The following is a 24,291-nucleotide window of genomic DNA, read 5'->3' as shown; positions in this document are numbered from 1 at the left end:
CTATGTAAAGGAAAACAATTGGATCAAAGCTATGACAGTTTATTCCTGACTTCAGACTCTTTTCAATGAGCGACTAGAACAACTCTGTCAAGTTTTCCGATGTTGGCAATAGCATCCCCCGACGTACATGGTACCACTACTATGAAGGTTGGAGGCTCATTGCCTGTACAGACACTGGCTGCATTAGGATAAAAAAAAAATAATGGTGGGAGTGGCGGAGTTTATATTCTTCCCTCTCTCCCCCCAATTCCGCCAAAACTTCGAGTTGGGATCTCTTAGGCTCGTTACCATCTTTAATAATCCTGGCTGTTTGAATGACAACAGAAACTTTCAATCAGAAGATGAACGCACTAGTAGTATAAAGATTGAGTTAGAGTGGAGCCAACAGAAATGGTGGGGTGGGGGGGGAGTGTGTGGGCGGTGCAACAGTTGAATGACATGTTTTACCCATGAGATTGCGAAGTGTCCTCCCCCCCACCCCCCCAGAAAATAGACTGAAACAGCCAATGGGAAGAGATCCGGAACTGTAAGAACCAATTAGAAAGAGCAAGTCAAAGAGCGCATAATAACATTATCATGTCATCCTCTTTTTTTTTGTGTCGGTAACTAGGTTGGGCGTACATCCTTCCCTTTAACAGGAAGCGGAAAAAAAAGGCGCGAGCTAGTGAGACTGAAAAAAAAAAAAAACCAACCCTCCTCCTCCTGTTACCAAACGGAAGGACGCGAGACGGAAATGCTTTTATTTACGGCCAATCAGGAAAGGCGTCCGAGTACGAGTCGCCGTACACGTTCTCGGTGCGGCGGCCGGGCTTAGAGAGAGCGCGCGCGCCAGGGACTAAGAGGGTAAGAGTAAAAGGTATGGCCGCGCGCGCGGCGTTCTCGGCAGCCAATCAGCAGTCAGCGAGGCCGTGGGGCGAGTAGGAGAGAGCGAGCGCCTGCCCGAGCCTGTGACACTGCGGGAGAGGGGCCCAGAGGGCTGCGACGGAGGTGAGGAAACTGCCGAGGCTGCGGCTTTATTCCCTGGCTCTGTTTGCGCGAGCGGAGCTCGGAGCCGGGGACGGACCTCCGTCTCCGGGCCTAGGAGAGCGCTGCCTTCCCCCGGCCTCAGGCATTGGATGGCAGGAGGGTGCCGCTGCCTGCTGTTCCAGGGCCCAAGAGGAGCTGGGGGTACCGAGTTGTGCACTTCCCGGTTACCGTATCCTCTCACCTCCCGGTGCTTGCGCGCGACCAGGTGAATCCCCCCCCCCCTACTCCCTGCCCACGCATGATATACTACGGCGCCCCCACCCCCTGCCTTTCCAGACTATTCAACCCTTCCCCCCCCACAGACTGATGTGTTTCACTCTCCCCCCGGTTCGGGTCGGTAGACACAGGCCTCCCAGGCTGATATACTGGGCTTTCTCCTTCCCCACTCTAGGTTGCTATAACTCGCCCCTCTCATCTTAGTCCCTTTCCTCCCCAGGCTGATCTACTATATATTCCCTTTTCCTCTAGGTGTCCAAGCTAAACTACCCCACGATCTCCCCCCACCACAAGCACTGCCCCCCGCACCTTCGTGGGTGCCCAGGCTGATGCATGCTCCTCCTCACCCAGTGTATATTCGATCTCGTATACTAAGTCTCTTCTGTATAGTGCGTCCTATAGAGTAACTCCTACTTGCTATATATACTGTGCACAACCAGAATAAGGAGAATACGTTTTCTGGATGCTTTTGCATAATTGTTTATTTTTTCGTTTAGCTCACACCTTTTCATTGGTAGCCCCAGACGAGTTACCTTTAGGTATTGAGGTCCCCAGAAGTCTTACAAGCTAATGAAGATTTGTGAAGTTGGTTCGTTATAAATTGTGCATGGCTGAAATTTATAATTCTTTGCAAACAGTGGTGCTTCAGGAGAGCTTAGAGATTATTTTAGTATTAGATTGTAGGGTTACAGCCTATGTAAACTTGTTAATATTTCTTATGACTACTGTAGGTAGATTTGTGATTGTCTTTCCTGGTAAGCTGTGTCTGTGAATTATAGTGAAGAGGTTTTTAGGCCTTTATGGAAGGCTTGATAGTTCATATTCTGCCTCAGTTCTACTGGAATCAAGTTCCAGAGTAGAGGGTATTGTACTGTGAACGATGTCTTGTTTTTACCAGTCTCATTTCTTTGGGTGGTGGATCCTTTTAGAACAGCTAAACCTTGTCATTCTTGCTGAAGTGTACCAAACTGCTCAACGGGAAGGGCATTGAAAATTATGTGTAAGCTTAATGGCATAAACTATATAAACAGAGAACTCGGCAAAATTATAATGCCCATAAGTAAATATATCACAATTTTTTTATTGAAAACTAAATTTAACATATTATATTAGAACCAACATGTGCTAAAGACATCACAAAATTAAAACCATCAACGACGCATACTTACTAAATAATCACGCATACCATTACATTCATACCATGTGTCCCTCATTATCTCTAAAAATCAATACATAAAACATATATATATATATGCACCATCACCAACCAGTGTTGACATGGTTCTAATATAATATGTTAAATTTAGTTTTCAATAAAAAATTGTGATATATTTACTTATGGGCATTATAATTTTGCTGAGTTCTCTGTTTATATAGTTTATTCATTAAATAGCAACAGAGGTGTACGTTCGTAGATTTATGACCTGAATAAGCTTAATGGCAGCCAGTTCTGGGAGATGAAGGCTGATGAAACCTTCTCATCTCCAATTCCCTGTTTGGTTCCAGCGTTTCATACCACCTTGAGTCTGGATAAGATTTTCTTTGGGATTTCCAAATCCATGATGGCCCAGTAGTACAGGTGGGACAATATCATTGCTTGCATAATGGTTCTGAGCTTGTTTTGAAATGGATAGAGATACAGTTGTTCACTGGGTGCAAGTTCAGGAATGCTTTTCTAACAATGGTACCTATCTGGGCCTCCATCGAAAATAGAGAGTTGTGAATGACTCCCAAACCCTTGATAAGATACTGCTGGTGGTGGGTTGAAAGCAGGCAATTTGCTATTCTCCATGCATGGGTATCTGTCTTGTTTGGGTTAAGTTTTTTAACCCACTTTCTCATATCCGTTTATTAAAAGCAGAAAAGCATTGGTTTAATAGATGAAGTTCCTAAAGTCTTTCAGCAGTATTAAGATCTGTCTGTTATTGGTGTAGATGTAGTAATTAAGGCCAAGATGTCTTATTGCCCCTATCAGCTAAATGAAGTTGTTATAGTATTGAGGAGAAGGAAAAGCCTTGGAGCACTCTGCATTACACCATTCAGGGTTTAAAGGACTATGCATTTATACTGGGGGGGAGGTTTCTCATCGATTGCGCCTTGTTTCTATGGCCTCGTATTGTGTCCCTGATTCAATCCTCTTATTACAAGTTTCTCTTATTCTGCCCTTTGAAGACACTTTTCTGTTCTGATTTTCATACCGTTTAGTCCTCATCTTCATCCCAAACTCTGTGGCTAGTCTAATATCTGGTGCCTCTCTACATAGTCACATTTCTCTGGTCCTTGCTGAGTTGTAGTGGCTGCACATCATATGGTGAGCACAATTCAAAACTCTCACCTGGATCTTTAAGGCCCTTCATGGGTTAGCCCCACCTTGCTTATCTTCCGATATACAAGCCAACCAGTAGCCTATGCTCTTCCTCCCAGCATTTACTAGAAATCCCCTTCCTTTAACTAGCACAGCTATCTGAGTCTCGCAAGTGCATTTTTTTTATCGAGGGCCTAGCACTACGAAATAATCTCACACTGGAAATCAGAGCAGAAAAGGATCTGCTTCATTTTAGAAGGCTGCTAAAATCTTATCTGTTTACCCTAACCTTCTCTGACTGATGTGACGCCTTCCGCCTCCTACCTTTTTAGGTTTCTGGTAGCTTTTGCTCCTTATTTACTATTGCTGTTCAGCATTATGTAATTGTTTGTCCAGTTGTATTTTGTACTTTGCTGAGATTTCTAGATTAGTGGAATAGAAGTTTGTATAAATAAATAAATACTGACAGTTTGGGATTTGCCCATAAGGAAGGAGGTAACCTAGTTTTGCCATGGTACTTTTGATCCCCATGTTGTAATAATCCATGGTCTGAGATCAAATGCAGAGGCTAGGTCAGGAGTCTGGATCCACCTCCATCTAACAGTAAGTGAAGATCGCATATTATGGTCAAGACTGTTTTGGCGCTGAAACCTTTTGGAACCCAGACTGAGTGGGGTTTAGGATGGCAGCAGATTCGAGAGAGTTCATGAGCTTAGATGGTGGCAGGTATTTGGTTGTCTGGCCAAGAATGGTAGGTTAGAAATTAGCCTGAAGTCCTTCTCATAGCATAGGATCTAGAGAGGCTTTTTTTTTAGGTTGGATCGAGTGTGGTTGATTTGAGACTGGCAGGAAACTGTCCAGAGTTTGAAGAGTTGATGATTGTTTCTCAACCCTGTAGCATTGTGTCATTTGAATTTCTGAGAAGCCAGACAAGAGTCAACATCGCAAGATCTTTGGCTAAATTTGGCCACCATGATCTCCAGCATATTGACTTCTCCAAAACTGTCCTAGGTTGCAGTAGAGTCTGCTATTGGATTTGGGATGTCTGCTCTGAGGCTCTCAATAGTGCTTTGTGGCTGCAGATTAGTAGCTGAGGTTTTCTCTAATATCTTTAGGAACCTTCTTTTTCAGTTTTTATTTTATTTTTCCTGGTAATTTCTCAGCAATGTACATGGATTGATTTTATTTTGTATTTATTATTTTAGTTTATTTTGTCTGTTTTAAGATTATGTATGTTCTGTTGTAACCAACCTAGAAGCATAGGAGTTGACTTTTGGAAATGATTGGGGGTGCTGAACACAACACAAATTATAAAGCCCCCAGCAAAAATGAAAAAACCAAACACTGTGGATTGTGAATGACTGTCCAGCCTGTATTTAAATGTCCAGAGATAAGGTAAAGTGGACATGGGAAAGACTCATGTGGTCAAAACAAAAGCCTGGGAAGCACTTAGTCTCACAATTCATTCTTCTCCCCAATCCCAGCTCCATTCCCCCCACCCCCAACCCATCCACATCAGTCTCTTCCCCCACCCTCTCCTGTCACCACCACACACTCTTAACCTTCCTTTTCTTTTCTCCTAATACCTTCTTCCCCTTCCCTCCTTACTCCTGTATACTTTTAATTTGCCCGCTTCTGCATGGCCAACCTTTGAATTTAAATTTGGGGGAGGGGTTTAATTCCCTCAGCTCTGCTCCCCGTTTTCCGCTGATCTGACCTCTATTCTTAACTGGTTCCTCTCACCCCTCCTCTGCACCCATCTCTTCATGGATTCCCGCCCCTTCGTCGGCAGGCTCAGCTCATCTTTCAATTTGCAATTCCCCTCCTTCACAGGCTTGGAACACGTTCCTGTTCTGGACTCTCTGAGCCCAGGCCACATTTATTTTTCTCACTTTAAATTTGTATTGAGTCCACAGACAATACAAGAAATGGTGAATACAGTAAGAGCTTGTCAGTACATAAGCCATGAAATCAATACATTTATCCTCCCCCCCCCCCCCCACTTAACCAAGCCAAAAACTCAAATATACAATATGTAAAATAGAAAGAAGAGTCCTTCAAAGAGCCAGATCCGTCACCTGCTGCACCATTTTTCTGTCGCCATGAAACATATGGTTGCCAGATTTTCATAAAAATTTGTCCAAATTATCCAATCTGATTGCCATTAATTTACCCAAATAGTAAATAGAAAATTTCCTCAACCGAAAAAAAGGTTGGACAGTCCACTTGTTTCCAATTTGCATTAATTACTAATCTTGCAGCTATTACAACTTGAAGATTTGTTGAGATCCAGAGGAGGAAGCAATAACAAACAAAATCGTGGATCTTTAGGCACAGTACATTGTAGTACTTGTACATTGTAGTACTGGAAAATTGGGCATCCAAATGGCAGATGAAATTTAATGTGGATAAGTGCAAGGTGATGCATATAGGGAAAAATAACCCATGCTATAATTACACGATGTTGGGTTCCATATTAGGAGCTACCACCCAAGAAAGAGATCTAGGTGTCATAGTGGATAACACATTGAAATCGTCGGTTCAGTGTACTGCGGCAGTCAAAAAAGCAAACAGAATGTTGGGAATTATTAGAAAAGGAATGGTGAATAAAACTGAAAATGTCATAATGCCTCTGTATCGCTCCATGGTGAGACCGCACCTTGAATACTGTGTACAATTCTGGTCGCCGCATCTCAAAAAAGTTATAATTGCGATGGAGAAGGTACAGAGAAGGACAACCAAAATGATAAGGGGAATGGAACAACTCCCCTATGAGGAAAGACTAAAGAGGTTAGGACTTTTCAGCTTCGAGAAGAGACGACTGAGGGGGGATATGATAGAGGTGTTTAAAATCATGAGAGGTCTAGAACGGGTAGATGTGAATTGGTTATTTACTATTTCGGATAGTAGAAAGACTAGGGGACACTCCATGAAGTTAGCATAGGGCACATTTAAAACTAATCGGAGAAAGTTCTTTTTTACTCAACGCACAATTAAACTCTGGAATTTGTTGCCAGAGAATGTGGTTCGTGCAGTTAGTATAGCTGTGTTTAAAAAAGGATTGGATAAGTTCTTGGAGGAGAAGTCCATTACCTGCTATTAAGTTCACTTAGAGAATAGCCACTGCCATTAGCAATGGTTACATGGAATAGACTTAGTTTTTGGGTACTTGCCAGGTTCTTATGGCCTGGATTGGCCACTGTTGGAAACAGGATGCTGGGCTTGATGGACCCTTGGTCTGACCCAGTATGGCATGTTCTTATGTTCTTATGTAGCAACTGCATTATTCTATCTCAAAATGTAGATATTTTTTAACAGCCCCACAAAATATGAAGACCCATAATCCCTCTAAAACTTGTCAGATAGTGCTGGATATATATATGGGAGGAGGAATAGCCTAGTGGTTAGAGCACTGGGCTATGAACCAGGAGACCAGGGTTCGAGTCCTGCTGTCGCTCCTTGTGACCTTGGGCAAGTCACTTTACCCTCCATTGCCTCAGGTACAAAACTCAGATTGTAAGCCCTCTGAGGATAGGGAAATACCTACAGTACCTGAATGTAAACCAGTGTGATATCTCGATTGAGATCGAATGTCGGTATATAAAAATAATAAATAAATATATCCTTGGAAGTCTCATTGGAGTCCATTACCAATGGTATAGGAGTTTTATATCCATTCTCAACTAGAATTAAAGAATTAAAGCAGATATCCCACTCCAACTCCTCCAGAGGACCTCCAAGATCAGTTTCCTATGCCTCATAGGTTTAGTTTTCAAATCGCCCAACAGTAAAGTATACAATTTAGATATCTGCCAGGCTGAGGGGGAAAAAAACAAACCCTTTTATTCCCCATTAAAGCGGTTTCAGATGACTGGAGTTTACATAATGGTATAAGTAAGCAAAATAATCTTCCCAGCCTAATGAAAACACGTCACTAAGTTTATCAAAACCCAACATCCCACCTGCTTCCCATATTTGACCAATACATTGTAATCCTAAACTGTTCTAAGGTTGAAATACATTAGAAGTTAGCTCTAGTGGAAAATCTTAATTAGCACAAATTGACGTCCCTGCTGAGAAAATATGAGAACCCAAAAATGCACCTTTCCACCGATCCCATAATTGTAAAGTATGCTTCGAATATGGGGATATTGGAGAAGACCATATTTACACTGTTTAGGAAGCCAGAATTGACCCATAATTGGCACATTATTAGCTTGAGCTTGTTCAATGATAGCCCATTGTTTGCTGTGTTGTATCTTATGCCAATCTGCTACTACTGCTTTTACCTGGGCTGCAATATAATATTTTTTTTAATATTGAGCTCCCATCCTCCCAATGCTTTAGATTGATATGACATGTCTCACTACCCTCGGGAATTCAGTTTTCTATATAAAACTGAAAATCCGGGCTTGGACCAATTTAAAAAATGCCTTGGAATACTCTGAGTAAAGTCTGAAAAACAATATAAGGACCTGGGTAGGACATTTTATTTTAATAGAGGTAATCCACCCCATCCATGACAAGTTATTTCTGTTCCATGTGTCTAGATCCCTAAACACCCTAACCGACATTCTTGAAGAAAATATCAAATCATGTCTGTTTCCATTGAAACAGAACAATCGCGGTTATGGCGTTACATTAAAACAAGTCGTCAAATAACAAATATAGATAACAAGTATAAATAGAACAGCAAATATAAATAACAAATAACAATATAAAACAAATATAAATAAGTATAAATAGAACAGCAAACAGTGGTAATAGGTAGCAAGTCGACAAATATCTAATATAAATAGAACCGCAAAATAGTGGTGATAGGCGTTACATGAAATAAGGCATCAAAAAGGGTATCACTATGAACCTGAGAATTAAATAGGGCATAAGCAGGGGCCCTAAAGGAGAGCGGGTAGCAGTGAGGAGAGAGGGATAGGAGGAGCGGGCTGAAGAAGAGGGAAGGAAAGGGTGGCATTAAGTCATGCTAAGGGGAACATGCTGAGAAGGTAGGGGACAATCATGAGTCCCCCTCTATCAAGGGTTTCTAATTCAGAGAAAAAAGGGTCAGCTTTCTCCCTGCACAGCTGGACCTCTAAATATGTAATAGAGGTATTTGTCCATTTAAATGGAAAAGAGGCTTGCAAATGTGCCTCACAGCCTCTGGCAACCAAATAGACATAAGTACTGATTGCCCATGTTCATTTTAAAACCAGACACCTGGGCGTAGGACTCCAATTCCTTCAACGAGTGCAAGGAATTCACAGGATTACTTAAGGTGAAGAGAAAGTCATCAGCAAACGTGGACATTTTGTAAGTTACATCCCGTAACAGCCATATTGGCCCCTATTCTTCGTAAAAAAGGATTCCATCCCCAGAGCAGAGAGTAGTGGGGATAAAGGGCAACCTTGCCTTGTGCCCCTCTGCACTAAAAAAAAAAAAAAAAAAGTGCAGAGTATCCACCATGAATCTAAATGCTCACTTCTGGTAGTGTGTATAATTGTTTAATCCACCGAATAAATTTGGTGCCCAAACCAAATTTTTCTAAAACTCGGAATAAAAATGCCCAATGCACTCTGTCAAAGGCTTTTTCAGCATCTACCGCTATTAGGACAAAGGGAGTAGACCGATAACACACCCACCAAATTAAGTCCAAAACCTTCCTGACACTGTCAGATGCCATACGCCCAGGAATAAATCCAGATTGATCCTTATGAATTAAGCAGAGATATTGGGCGATATGATCCACGTAAGGTAGTATCTTTCCCCGATTTGGGTAATAGGGCAATGTCTGCAACGTTGGTATGTGGAGCTAGAGACATGTCCCCCGGTAGAGAATTAAATGTTTTAGTCGGGAGTGGTGCTAGTTGATCAGCAAAAACTTTTATAACATTTACCCGTCTATCCATCTAACCCTGGTGACTTCCCCACTTTCAATTCCTTTATTGCCTGCGTGACTTCTAATACCTCAACTCAATAAATCCCGTAGAGCCATATCGGTGCTAGCCCCAGGCACATTTTTATTCTGACGCTTTTTTTTTTCTGGCATTGCAGCACTTCTCCCGGCACTCGCAGATTCCAGGCCAGAGCCAGTGCCAGGCCTGCAAATAAAACCCTCCACCGCCTGCATTGCCATGAACCTTAGCCCTTTTCAACTCCAGGGCCCCAGCTGCATGGGGTGTTTCCTGCCCTTGACTTGAAAATCCCAGAGATAACTGCTGTCTCCTGTAAGATATAATTAGGGAATGTTTTATTTAGTTTTGTAACAAGGGGACTAATGTTTTACTTTACCACATCATTGTCATCTTCTAGGTATCATTTTGCTATTTTTTTATGGTTGTCTTGTACTGTTTTAACTTTGTCTTGTTTCATTTTGTTTTTATTTTACTACTCCTGTTTTTAATATATATGTTCAATTGTAACCTGCCCCGAACTTTGTAGGGTGTGGGATATAAGTAAATACCTCAATTCGAGTCTTCACCACGGCTCCTCTCAATACTGGAGCTGCCTATTTTAGAGAGATTTTGAGCCTATGGTATCGCATGCCATCACAACCTCCTCCCCCTTCCCCATACTTCCAGTAAAATACCTTACTTACCCCGGTGACTGCACGACAGGAAGAAAAGGGCAGATACCCTCTTCCCAACTAGCACAGAAATCTTCACCAAACTTCAAATAAACAGTTTTCTAGTTTTTTATCTCTGTAGTTTTAATCTGTTCTATCTCTGCTGGCTTGTGGCTTTTTATGTTTCCTCTCTGCCTTACTCCTTATTTTCTGGTCTTCCTTTCATTTCTTTATTTTTTTTTTTATTTTTCTTCCCTATATCTCTCTTTCCACAGCTCATGATCTTCTCTCGCCTCCTCCTAGTCTCACCCTTTCCTGCCATTTCCATCTCTCCTCTTCTTGCCTCTTCCCTCCATCATGATCCTCTCTCTTTTCACAACCCTTCTTTTAGTTTATCTCCCCATACACACAGATCCTTTCCCAGCCCTCCACACCTTCCTTTTAGGTTCCCTTCACTTAACCTCTCACCCCTGCTGTTCTTATCATAGCCCATGTCCTCCCAGCATGTATCCTTTTTTCCCCCTTCTCTCAGCTACTTTCCCCTTCTCGCAGCTCTCTCTGTAACTCTTTCAGCCATCTACTCCTCTCCCTCAGCTCCTCTTACAGTCTTTCCCAAACATAGAAATGATGGCAGAAAAGGACCAAATGATCCATCCAGTCTGCCCAGCAAGCTTATGGTAGTATCTACTGCACTATACAAGTCACCTCTATAGTTATCAGTTTCCCAGACCGTCAAAGTCAGGGCCTCCTTTGGTTGCCATTTTAGTTCAGTTCCCTGTTACCTCTTGCCCTTTGAAGCAGATAGCAGCAGCAAGTTACCCCCCATACTTATTTCTTTTCCCAGACTGTGCAATTCAGTGTCCTTATTGGTTGCTGTCTGATCTAATTCCCCTTTTCCGCTTTTTTCCCCTACCTTTGAAGGAGAAAGTAATGATGGAGTTGCGTCAACAGTTTGAAGGCTTACTGGTTAAGGGTAGTAACCACCACACCTGCAAGTTACACCCATGCACTCTTTTCTTCATTCCCATTCTCTAGCCTTAAGGGATCCACAATGTTTATCCCATGCCCCTTTGAAATCTTTTACTGTGTTTGCCTTCACTACCTCCTCCGGAAGGGCATTCCAGGCATCCACCACCCTTTCCGTGAAGAAATATTTCCTGATGTTGGTTCTGAGTTGTCCTCCCTGGAGTTTCATTTCGTGACCCCTAGTTCTACTGATTTCTTTCCAGCGGAAAAGGTTTGATTGTACATCATTAAAACCTTTCAGGTATCTGAAGGTCTGTGTCGTATCTCCCCTGCACCTCCTCTCCTCCAGGATATATTTAGGTCCATCAACCTCTCCTAAGTCATTTGATGGAGACCACCCACTACATTGGTTGCCCTTCTCTGGACTATCTCCATCCTGTCTCTGTCCCTCTTGAGATAGTCTCCAGTACTAACAGTTCCTCCCAGCCAGAATTCCTTCTTTGAGTTCTCCCAGCCAGTATCCCCTTTTACAACCATCTCCTAGTGCTTCTCTCACCCTCCTAGCTCCTCTGACCCTCTTTTCCTTTCTAGCCCTTCTATCAACATCTCTCCTCATCTCTTCAGCCGGAAGAGAGAATGGGGCTCCAAAGGAATTGATGTGCTAGCCCAGAGCTTGCCTAGAAAGACATTGCTTTGTTTTCCCTCCATGGCCTATGATGGGGGAAATTCTGAGAAGGATAGCATACCACCAGGGTTGGGTAATCCTAGTAGCCCCAGATTGACTGAGATATCCTTGGTTCGCAGACCTGACGAAACTAAAGATAGAAGAACTGATCAGGCCCCTGCCCAAAGAACAGCAGTAGCTGCATAGATATTATTCCAACTACTGTTTCTGTGAAGGTTTATGGGACTAAGGAGAATTGAAATGGCAGGAACATATACTGAAAATTGTGTCTTTGCATTGCAAACCTGAGGTATTTCTTGTGCATTTTCTTATTAGAATATGCAAATATGAATTTGATGCACTTGGGGGGAGCTGTAGACCTAGATCTTATGGCAACTCAGACCAACAGGGGAATGCATAACTGGAGCTATCAACCTTAGTAACAGATAACTTCTCGGTACTATATAATTTACAAATGGTGTAGATCTTTCTCCTAGTCCTTACAGTTCCCAGCGTGTTAATGCTGGAAGTCAGCACGCATATAACTGTTTCCTAAATTTTCTATATCAAGAAAGATCATCTTTCTATATCAAGATAGATCATGCAATCCCCTCCACTCTAGAACTTGATCCCAATAGTCCTGAGAGGGGATATGACTATCCAGCCTTCTGTTAAAGGCCCAAAATCCTATCTCTTCACCATGATTTCTTACTCCAGGGCCCCATACATTTTAGGCCTAACTAGAACTTGTTTTTCTGACACATTGCTTGATAACCCAGATTGTAAATACTGTACACAAATTGTTTTACTGTAATCTGATTTTTTTTCCTTGTCTGTAATCTACATATTGCTGTATGTCCATCCCCCTAATAGGGAGCCCCCGCCATTACAGATTTTCTATCCTTGGAAAAGCAGGTTACAAACCTCAAATTAAATTTAAGGTTTGTATGCAAAAAATGGTGGCCCGGTCCTTTTGCCAGGCAGATTTCCCTGACCCTGATGAAGGGTTTACTACTACCAGGGCTGTTCTTTCATCTGAATCCGAGCAGTCTAACCAATAGCATTTTTATTGAATAGAAGGCCTTAGCATGGAAAAGATTTTCAAATAAAGTAGTAAGCTGCTACTGCTGCTACTACTACTATTACTTGATGTTCACAGTATTGTACAAACACATGAGGCATTCCCTGCTCAATAGAGCTTACAATCTAATCAAGACAAATATACAGGTCAATAGACAATTGTTTGAATTAGTTAATGAGTCTGAAAGTGAACTTATAGGCTTAAGATTTAAAAGCAGCCTCAAAAGGTGGGTTTTTAGATGGGATTTAAACAAGGTGAGAGAAGGTGTAGGATGCACCAGCTCAGGAAGTCTATTCCAAGCAATTGGTGCAGCCAAGTGGAAAGCATGAATTGGCGGTAGAGAAGAAAGGCAAGAAGTAACTTGTCTGAGCAGAATGCAGAAAGAGAGATGTAGAGAGAAAGGTAGTGAGGCGCCGCAGAGTGAAGCCACTTTGTAGATGAGAAAGAGGAGCTTCAACTGTGTGCAGGAATGGATATGAAGTGATTTCAGAAAAGGGGTTATATAGATGTAGCGATGAAAAAGATGTTGTGCAGCTGAATTTAGGATGGATTGTAGTAGAAAAATGGCTTGCTGGGAGACCTGTAAAGAACAGGTCGCAATAATCTAAACGAGAGAAGATGAGAGCGTGGATAAGGGTTCTGGTAGTATGTTCAAAAAGACAGGGATAAGGAGCAAGAAATGGCATGTTTTCAAGCAGAAGTTTGGATATGTGTAGAGGAGGAGAGAGAGGAGTCAGGTGACTTAGGTTACGGGCTGAGGGGACTGGGAGGATGACCGTATTATCCGCAGAAATAGAGAAAGGAAGAGGGGAAGGTGGAAAGGAAGGAGCTTAGTCTTAGCCATGTTGAGTTTAAGGTGGTGGGACATCCAGGCAGCAGTATCAGACAAGCAGGCTGAGATCTGGCACTGGAGTTGTGATGACATTTCTGGTTTAGAGAGGTGGATCTGAGTCATTGGCATAAAATGGTATTCCAAAATATGCACATTTCTCACACTTGAAATAATGTTGCTGTGAAGAGTATCTTGGATTCACAACGTGAATATATGGAGGAGAAAAAGATGCCAGATCTTTGGGGTATTTTTCTCCTCCATATATTCACGTTGTGAATCCAAGATACTCTTCACAGCAACATTATTTCAAGTGTGAGAATTTTGCATGTTTTGGGTTATCTTTCACTAGCCCTTTTGTGGTTATTTTGAGTATATAAAAATGGTATTGAAAGACATCAGAGGAAATCAGAGTATCAAGGCAATTTAGTATAAATTGAGAAGAGGGCCCAGGACAGAACCCTGAGGCACACCAATTGATAATGGAATGGCAGTAGAGGAGGATCCGCTAAAGGAAATCTAAAAGTGCGATGGGATAGGTAAGAAGAGAGCCAAAACGGGACAATATCAAGGAGTAGGTGGTGATCATCAGTGTCAAAAGCAGCAGATAAGTTAAGGAAGATAAGGACCGAGTATACGCCTTTTGGCTTTAGCAGTAAACGGGTCAGTTGAGACTTTCGCAGGGGCTATTTCAGTTGAATGTACTGTAGAGGGCGAAAGCCAGACTGGAGTTGATTAAGAGTGGCTTAGATGCAAGAAGGTCAAGCTGGGGGTGGTGAACCAGCACACTTAAGTAGTTTGGAGGCAAAAAGGAAGAGCTCCACCAATTTAGTCAACTCCTGAATACTGAAAGAGTATTACAAGGGGACACTCCCTCATAGCAGTGGATAATCTCCATATGTTGGATTTTCTAAGGAGATGTTTGAAAAGGCTTTAAGTAATAGTACATTCAAAATTAAGGCTTCTGTTACTAGTGTACTGCAAGGGGTGGGGAGTCCCAGGAACCCCTGGGTGCTAATTGGAGTTTCTAACTTCCAAAAACATTTGCCGACAGTTTGATAATTTTGCTGACAGCCCAACATTTTTACTGTTGCAACTTTCACATAATATAAAGGGTACAAAATGGGGTTCTCTGCACTAATTAAGTGCCCCAATGTCCCTGTTAAGATCCCACTTTAGGACAGGATCTTAACATAGTTTGAAGCCCTAATGGAGTCTCCCTTTGAGCCTTTTACAAGATACATCACTTACATTTTTTTTTGTCTTAAGTTTTAGAATGAATTTTCAGAGGAGTTACACGTGTAGAAGTAGCATTTATTGTGGCAGTTTTCAAAAGACCATTTATGCATGTAAATTGTTTTGAAAATGACATCCTTCATTTTACTCAAAAACAAAGAACCCAACAAAGGGAGCAAGAAAGAATCAATACAGAAAAAAATGAAACTTGCTACCTGAAATTTCTCTTAATTTTTAGTCAGCCAAGAGGAGATGAAATGCAGGCATTATCCTGCTGCGAACTAAGTGTGCTGCTTGTTTCCTCAAATATTGGACAAGATAAAACAGTCTAAAACTGAGAAAAAGTAAACCATGAAAAAAAAGAGTTCCCTGACTAAACAAAAAAAAAAAAAGCAGAAAAGGTGGCAGAAAAATGTTTTGCTCTGGCTTTTAAAATTTTGGTGGCTGACAAATATTTTTCCACCCCATTTTGAGATTTCTAAGAGTTCCACCAGAATAGCCCCTACATCCTGCCAGGGTGGGAAAGGGAGAGGAACATGTTATTGCTCTGTTTCATCTTCAATATGTTTAACTGGTGTAGCAAAGAGGTGTAGTTATTGGTTTTCAATTTGGGAATATATTGCAGCTGAGGCAGAGGGACATAAATATGCTCTTTGTATAGGAAGGAGGCCTCTGCCTGAGTTTGTCCCCACCTAGTGGAAGGGTCTGGTCTGTTCTGGTGGAACTTTTGAGAAAGGACATTAGCAGTTAAGAAACTTTCCTCTTGTGTGTGTGTTTCTAATCTCCAAGTGAGAAATTTCCCCATTGACCTTTGCTTGCCACTTCCTTTTTGACAGCATCTCCCCTCCACCCCCCCCCCCACCCAAAAAAAAAATAAAAATAAAACAAGCAAAAGTGAAACACATGCTCACCTCTCCACCTCCTAAATAAGTATGTGGTTTGGCTTTGTTTAACTTTGGTTGAGCAAGGTATTGTCCAACATTTTTTGTTGATGTCACAGCTGCGGCCTCTCTTGCTGATGTTAGATGGTGTGCGGTCAGAGTTCCTCAGAGCCAGTGTGACCAGGACTTCAGTCACAATTCTTTTAGTGTAAAAAAAATGAGGTAGTTATATTTTTCATAAAATAATAGGAAAGGAGTTTGAGGCTAGTCCTCTTGACAGGATAATGTATGTCTCATCTACCTTTTAAAACCTTTCACACACACTCGCCCCCACCACCTAAGTAACCTTTTCCATTGCTGAACTTTTTTATGCAGCTGTACATTGGTTTGCTGTCCCCTTCCAACTCCGGCACTGTCAAAGCGTAGATTTTAAGATTTTTGTGGCCACCTAATTCAGACTTGCTGACTTAAGCGTTTTCAAGACATAAATCCCTTGAAATAACTGGCTTGAATTGTGGTTTTCTCCCATATATATATCCTAAGGAAGTAAAATTAACTGTCCTGTGAAATTAGTGGCCTGATTTGGAGGGTTCCTGTGTGCAGATTTTTCTCTGACTCAATGCCCCAGTGAATGGGACATGGACTTCAGAACCAGTAAGGCTACTAGAACTCTATCTTTATTTTGTGATGCACATTTAAAAGGGGCGCACACACTCTTCAGTACAGAAATACATGGAAACTAATGAACTAGTTTGTTCATATACTTTTTGGGGATTTTACAGCAGACCTTTTAAAAAACAAACAAACCACAAAACACCATATATATATATATATACAGCACTCCGGCTTCTTCCCTCAATAGAGTATAACCTTGGGTTTGAAAGCTTTGCTGTGGAGCTGAGGGCTTAGTTTATGCCCTTACATCGAAAGTAACCAAAGTTGGAATTTGTAGCAAAAATGAATTGATTACATTACATAGATGTCAGCCTTAGCAATATAAGCAGCTGCAGAGTATTGCTAAAAGTCGCCGTATAGTACTGAGGAGGAAGATGAGGCTGCTCACAAGGGTGGGATATCATTGGAGGACACTGAAGAGTTGGGAATGGGGAGGGATCGTCTTTGTTTTATGAAACTGTTCCTAGACATGGTTATTTTAAGGCCATCCCGCTGCAGAGAACATGAACTGTTGCTGTCCTGACAGCTAGTTGTATATTACAGGGGAGCCACCTTCAATCTCTTGTCCTCCCTGTAATCCCAGTTTACCTTGTAGTAGAGCACTCCCTTTTCTAAGCATTATTTGATCTTGCAGCTCCATTGCAGGGATCCCCAAACTATAGCCCGAGGGTCCAGTGTGGCTCTTGGCTTGATTGCATCTGGCTCATGGCAGCAACAACAGAAGCAGCTTGATCTGGCTTGCAGTGGGAGCACAGTCTGCCGTTTATCACCAGCTCAGATGCTTGTAGTCAGAAGGACAAGTGGCAGCATGGGTCGGCATGTCTGTGCAAGGCCACTACTGATTGGCCGTGTGATGCATTGCCGGCATTAGTGCTGCTGCTTCTGCACCAGGAGCCACTTGGGCCGAAGACAAGGAGAGGCTGCAGAACAGCCATAAGATGTTCTTGGTGGCTTTGGGTGGAGGGTGCAGCCCATGGGGAGGAAGGCACTGATGGTACCAAGCTGTGGATTCTGCGGGGCTGCCAGGGAAAGTTTAAGATGGTGGTTTGTGGAGCTCCCAACCATGCTTTAGACTCTTTGGAGCTGTAGAATAGGGGCATGGACATCATCTCTTCTCCCGCCACAGCCCCAAGGATGCAGGCTTGGGTGGTGCAGTGCACAAATCCTCATTATAACGCATATTTCATATCTAAATGTCTCTCAGGGAGCAAAAGTGCATGGGGTCTATGAATGAGAGAGAGTACGCCATACAAGCACATCCCATCTTGCCAGTCATCCACTCTCCCTAACCCTACTTCCTTAGAAGGCTGATACTAGGAAAGATGGGGGAGGGGGGAGGGTTGACAACTTTGGAGTAATGTAGAAATACTGTTGTTGACATTATCTTAGTCCTGGGGGAATTTTGCACTACTGCGGAATGCAGAATTTGCGCAGAATTCTCACTTCCGGCAGATTTCCCCCCTCGCCTCACAAAATCCAGGCTACACCACCACTGTCAACGCTATTGCAGCAAATAATGGCTCACCTGCTGGAAGAAGAAGGGCATTATCCCCAGAAGCATGTGGAGGCAGCACAGCACGGGTGAGGGTCGTGCATGCAGAGGCAGCACAGCAAGCTCCACCGCCTGAAGACTAGGCCAGGACCATGCAATCAGTGAGTAAGGTTTGCCTCCTTTGGAGGTATGAGAGCACTACAAGGGAGAGGGAGACAGGCTACAGACCCTTAGATATGACAGTTCTCAAAAGAAAAAGAGGGAGTAAATGGTGGTTGGGGAGAGAAGGTAACATAAGAACATGCCATACTGGGTCAGACCAAGGGTCCATCAAGCCCAGCATCCTGTTTCCAACAGTGGCCAACCCAGGCCATAAGAACCTGGCAAGTACCCAAAAACTAAGTCTATTCCATGTTACCATTGCTAATGGCAGTGGCTATTCTCTAAGTGAACTTAATAGCAGGTAATGGACTTCTCCTCCAAGAGCGTATCCAATCCTTTTTTAAACCCAGTTACACTAACTGCACTAACCACATCCTCTGGCAACAAATTCCAGAGTTTAATTGTGCGTTGAGTGAAAAAGAACTTTCTCCGATTAGTTTTAAATGTGCCCCATGCTAACTTCATGGAGTGCCCACTAGTCTTTCTACTATCCGAAAGAGTAAATAACCAATTCACATCTACCTGTTCTAGACCTCTCATGATTTTAAACACCTCTATCATATCCCCCCTCAGTCGTCTCTTCTCCAAGCTGAAAAGTCCTAACCTCTTTAGTCTTTCCTCATAGGGGAGTTGTTCCATTCCCATTATCATTTTGGTCGCACTTCTCTGTACATTCTCCATTGCAATTATATCTTTTTTGAGATGCGGCGACCAGAATTGTACACAGGATTCAAGGTGCGGTCTCACCATGGAGCGATACAGAGGCATTATGACATTTTCCGTTTTATTCACCATTCCCTTTCTAATAATTCCCAACATTGTTTGCTTTTTTGACTGCCGCAGCACACTGAGCCGACGATGTCAATGTGTTATCCACTATGACGCCTAGATCTCTTTCTTGGGTTGTAGTACCTAATATGGAACCCAGCATTGTGTAATTATAGCATGGGTTATTTTTCCCTATATGCATCACCTTGCACTTATCCATTAAATTTCATCTGCCATTTTGATGCCCAGTTTTCCAGTCTCACAAGGTCTTCCTGCAATTTATCACAATCTGCTTGTGATTTAACCACTCTGAACAATTTTGTATCATCTGCAAATTTGTTTATCTCACTCGTCGTATTTCTTTCCAGATCATTTATAAATATATTGAAAAGTAAGGGTCCCAATACAGATCCCTGAGGCACTCCACTGTCCACTCCCTTCCACTGAGAAAATTGCCCATTTAATCCTACTCTCTGTTTCCTGTCTTTTAGCCAGTTCTCAAAGGAGGGTTCATATTTCCATTGTTTCTAGGCTAGGGGTTGAGGTATGAGGGGAGAGCAGGTGGACAGGGGCAGAGGTCAAGGGGATTTATTATTTCCATGTGTTCTGTGCCAGAGGTCTGTAGCCTTTGACTTGTGCCATGGCACTGGCCAGCTGAGCGGACTCTGACTTCCGCCACAGAGGTCGCGTTTAACCAAACATCATCTTCTGCTGCAGGAGACCGGCCCCACAGCAGTGGGAGATGTTTGGTTAAATGCAACTCCTGCTGCTGCTGCATGTGAGGCTTGGAGTTAGCTTCCTGATTCATTAGCGGCGGCGGCGGTCATTTGCTCAGCTGTCCAGTGCCATGCCGTGCCTGATTCAGTAGGTCTAGTGCCATGGCGCACGTGTACCATAGGTTGTGTCAACCCCTGGATAGAACAAATGGAAATCTGAATCCTCCTTTGACCTCTGCTTCCATCCCCGTTTACCTCCATCTCATCCCACCCCCACCACGGCCACCAGTTGACCACATCCCACTGGTGGCTGAATAAGAGGCCCAGGCCCTGTGTGTATGTGTGAGCCTGGGTTTTTTTTGTTTGACAGATGTGCATAATTTTGCAGAATTTAGGGAATGTGTATACAGAGAACTTTTAAACTTTTGTTGCAGAATTCCCCCCCCCCCCCCCCCCCAGGAGTATTATCTGCCATGCCCCTACAGCCTGGGATCTCTGCTCCTGCCTCTGCCCATCCCCAAGATTTCAAATCACAGGGCCAGGCATCCTCCCCCCTCTCCTCCTTCAAACTCTTCTTTCCCCGACTCTGCAAACTGCGAGGAGAACCTTCCTCCCCGCCCCCACCATCACCCTCTGCCCTTGGGGTGATATGAAATGACCTGCAGGGCCCTTTTGCAAAGTTTGAAAGCCCTTCCTCTCTCTGCCATAGTTAAGTGAGCAGCCCCCAATATTTGCAGCACCCCGTGGCAATTCTGCTTCAGCTTATGGATAAGCACCCAGAGGTGGACAGATGTGCATGAGAAGATGACATCTGTAATTCTGGCAGAAGTAGACTTTGCAGAAGACATTTATTTATTTTATTAATATTTCCTACTCGCCCAATACCAAGATACTCGGAGGTACAATTTTGAATCAACTATTAAAAACATTATAGATGCATTTTCAAGGCAATTAATTGTAAAGTCTAAGGTGGTTTGTTTTTTGTTTTTTTTTTGGGGGGGGGGTGTTTGTTTTGGGTTTGTTTTTTTTTGTAACCTGCCTTTTTACACAATACTCAGCTTCAGGTACACTGAGCACCCGCAGCGCTATAAAAATGCCGCTGCCGCCTCCTCCCAGCATTCTAAGCGCAGGCGAAGAAACCTGTCCAGCATTTTGCGTCTCGCATCAGAATGCAACGTGAAGGAAGCTTTAGAAATGTATGGACAATAGCCAAATCCTGGGGCAGCAGGGGGGTAAAAAGAGGAGGAACGTGTTGCGTTCATGTGTGTCTAAATGAAGCAGACAAAAGTTCTGTTAGGAGAAACTTGCGCGCACAAAATTCTTGCCCCGTTTGTAGACCGGGGCTGTTTACATCTGGGTAATGTTTAACATTGACATTTTTGTGTTTTGTGTCACTTGCAGGAGGACAGAGTCATGGTTCGTCCGGTCCCTACGTTCAGTCTCAGAATGTGTTTCTTTTGAAATGGCTGCTTTTGGATAATGGACTCATTAAAGGAGTTTTATGGAAACTTGTGAAATAGACTAAAGCAGAGCATTTATGGATATGCCTTGTTTTTAATTTAAATTTTATTTAAAAAGAGCCTATATTTTTACCTGGGAAGCAAATGAGAAAACTGAAATTTGAGAGTCTCTATCTGCTTATCCTCCAGATGCTCTTTTGCAGAGGAACCAGCTTTTAATTTTTGATTCAATAAGGGATTAATTCCTAGGATTGTGAAAAGGGAAATAAAAGCATAAGTTTGTATGATTAAAAATAAAAGTGAAGATCGTCAGAGAACTGGCAACCGCTCTCCATCCTCCCCCAAGTGTAAAATTCCCTGAAGCGAAAGGATTTGGAGCTCAGCACTGGACCAGCTGTTGGCTTTCACTGTGGGGAGAGAGTGAGAGGGGAAAAAAATCCAAGCAAAGTAAGAGACGAAGGACTGGATTAAGCTGAGGCTGTGAGTCAAGCAGTGGTTTATTGTTGTACTTGGATTTTGGTCACCTTGTGATCTGCCCACAATAGTCGTCTTCTTTTGCATTACGAAGAAGGAATCCATGTCTAGTGGAGAGACCTTTATGGCAGAGAGAGAAGGAAGGAGGTGGGGGATGATGAATTTTTGAAAGCAGATAAATGTGGCCCTTGCAACCATTATCTGTGGACAGGAAGAAAGAGACAAAGGCAGAACCGGACCTTTTAGCTTTACTTTTTAAAAGTTTTTAAAATTTGAACACACATTACCCCCTCACCATCACCACTGCTGTACGCTTTGTCGAGTTGGTCATTGGAGCCTTTAACAGTCGTGTTCTGGGAGTTGCAGAAGTGGAGCAGGAAACCGAAGCTGGCACAGACCCTTATGTCCTTCCCATCCTCGTGTTGCCAAACTTTTGATATCACTTTTTTGGTCTTTGATAACCAGCTGCCACTTGTTCATCCCCCAACTCCAGCACCATTGCACACACACACACAGAGGTGCTGGCGAGAGAGAGGCAAGTGAGGGGAACCTGGATCTTTCTTACTGGGAAGGGAAGGTATCCAGTTGTTGACTATTTCTCCAGGGCCTGAGAGAATCATCTGGAGGAGGAGAACACTTTTGCTTCCAAGGGAGCATTGCACAGAGAAGATACCAGCTCTGAAGTTTTGTTTCTTGTGTCTCTCTCAAGCATCTTTTACAAGGCTTTACCTTGCGGCAGGGAGGAGGTACCTGTGCATCTAACCTTTGCCTGCTGCAGAAATGTGTCGTCCTGGACCACAGCAACTGCTTGCCATCCTCGCTTGGCTCTTTTTATGTCTTTAGAATTTTGTTTTGACGTGGAACCAGGACTGCTCATCCCATACCTCCCCTCCCTCTCTTTCCCTGCTTTTCCCCTCCTTCTCTTCCTCTATCTCTTGCATCCTTTCTGTAACCCTGCTGGGGCCAGGGCTATGCTGCAGGGTGGTTCCCTCTCCACAGCTCCAAGATGCCAGCAGGATCCTCCAAGCGATTGAAACTCAGCAAGTACATCCCAGTGTCTGCAGCCACCATCTTCCTCGTCGGAGCCACTACGCTCTTCTTCGCCTTCCCGTGAGTAAGCCAGTAATCGTACGAGACAGTATGTGGGGACTGGACATGAGCAAGAGTTGCCTTTAAAGGGAGCAAGGAGGAATCTGAGGTGGGGGTGGGATTGGAAATGCTCCTTTCCCTGTCTCTTGAAAACATTCCAAAATCTATACAATTGTCTTCACTTTCTCCCATCATCCTGCTATTGTGTTAGGGTGAACGCTTTACCACTTGCTACCTGTGTAATATACTTTAATAATTCTACATAAACCCTACTTGACGGGACCTAGGTTTTTAAAACAAAATGAAACCATATCCTGAAATCTAGAATTACACTGGAAGCATGCCTGAGATCTCAGCCTCTGTCATCTGAGTTGGATTCAGACGGCAGCCAACGCTGGGCCCTGACTTTTTACGGTCCAGGGAACTAATATGCAGACATCAGTGGAAAAGCACAGGACGGCTGCTATAGCCGAGTCCAAAAGCAAAGCGCATTCAAGCAGCAGCATTTGTGTACATTATCAGGAAGGCTGCTCGCCCTGTAAAAATGTTTCCAAACAATGTTTTTGTTCTGGGTTGATAGTTGCTTGGTTTTGATTAATATTACTACCCTTAATAAGGCGGAGGTAACCTGCGAGGAGTGGCAGTTATTACCATAAGGAACTTGCTGCGCAGACAGGATGGGCCCTGTAGGTAACTTCCATTGTGAGGTTTGTTGGTGTCTTTCTGCACCAATTTGTGAAGATGCCATGAGTATAAGGGAGCGTACGGAGTATTTGGGGACTCTAAAGTTGTATACCCTGTCCTGGCTCATAAGTTAAGCACAATTTATTGGGCAGAAACTGCACTACTTACATTGGATTGTTATCCTTGGACTTAAATCTACAAGAGATCAGAAAACCGATGGCAAGAAAGCTGGCTGTGCCTAGAAAGACACTGACCATTTTCTTGAATGCCACACCTGAGGGAAATGGTTGTTTTCCTTGTTATTTGTTGAGAAGACCACCACATCTGTAGGATTTTTCTCACTTGTGAGCACAGGTCATGTGTGTTAGCATATTTTGATGTAACTAAAGTCTGGTGTGGTGAAGTGGCGATGCATTGAGGAACGAGATGAATAGATTGTTTCCAGAGCCTTTTCTGTCCGTGAAAGGACATGCACAAAGCTTTTCTCATTTCAATGTGGCTTTGCAGCTCAGCTGTTGTAAAATAAAGTGAGTGCTAGAAGGGGAATGGGATGGCACGGCTTGTGGTTCTCTGTGTAGGTCTGAAATAGGAAGGAAATGACTTAAGGGCTATGCTGAAATGATCTCTTGACTGCTACCGACACCCAAAGGTTGGACATGGAAGTAGAGGACAAGCTGTTTGTTCAGACCATCTTTCACAGTGCTGGTGGTTTTTATCTATTTCCCATTTGCTCAGGAAGCTGTTACAGATTTAAGCAAAATACTGTGGTTGCATTAGTCCTCTTAAATATGTAGAAATAAGAGTCGTCAAGCAAATTTTAGCTCACCCGTTATCAGACATAGGTCCCTTGGAGCTGTAAAGATTTACTGCCTCTGGCCCCTCTTTAAAGTCCCCCCACCTTACTCCATCCCTTTACTGAGCTATAATTATAATGTAACCAGCTACTTCCTGGCATACACAGACAGTCTCATTCCTCACTAACTGTACTATTGAAACCCAGAGTAAGGG

General features: G+C 43.1%; 1 protein-coding gene across 3 annotated transcripts in view; it reads left to right on the top strand.

The window, feature by feature from the left end:
* Positions 1 to 849: 849 nt before the first annotated feature.
* ZDHHC5 (zinc finger DHHC-type containing 5) overlaps positions 850 to 24,291 on the top strand; it is a 71,792-nt gene continuing 48,350 nt past the window's right edge. For 2 of the 3 annotated variants that reach the window (XM_029575839.1, XM_029575837.1), the window contains exons 1-2: positions 850 to 987; positions 20,978 to 22,620. In XM_029575839.1, coding sequence (XP_029431699.1) covers positions 22,517 to 22,620 — 104 coding nt within the window. In that variant the 5' untranslated portion in view covers positions 850 to 987; positions 20,978 to 22,516. Of the gene's footprint in view, positions 988 to 20,455; positions 20,476 to 20,977; positions 22,621 to 24,291 lie in introns of those variants that run through there. The other variant, XM_029575838.1, reaches the window with a different exon arrangement.

Source organism: Rhinatrema bivittatum, chromosome 13 (genome assembly GCF_901001135.1).
Source record: "Rhinatrema bivittatum chromosome 13, aRhiBiv1.1, whole genome shotgun sequence".
NCBI lineage: Eukaryota > Metazoa > Chordata > Amphibia > Gymnophiona > Rhinatrematidae > Rhinatrema > Rhinatrema bivittatum.
Note: the sequence above shows the minus strand (reverse complement) of the source record. Positions and strands in the feature narration are given on the sequence as shown.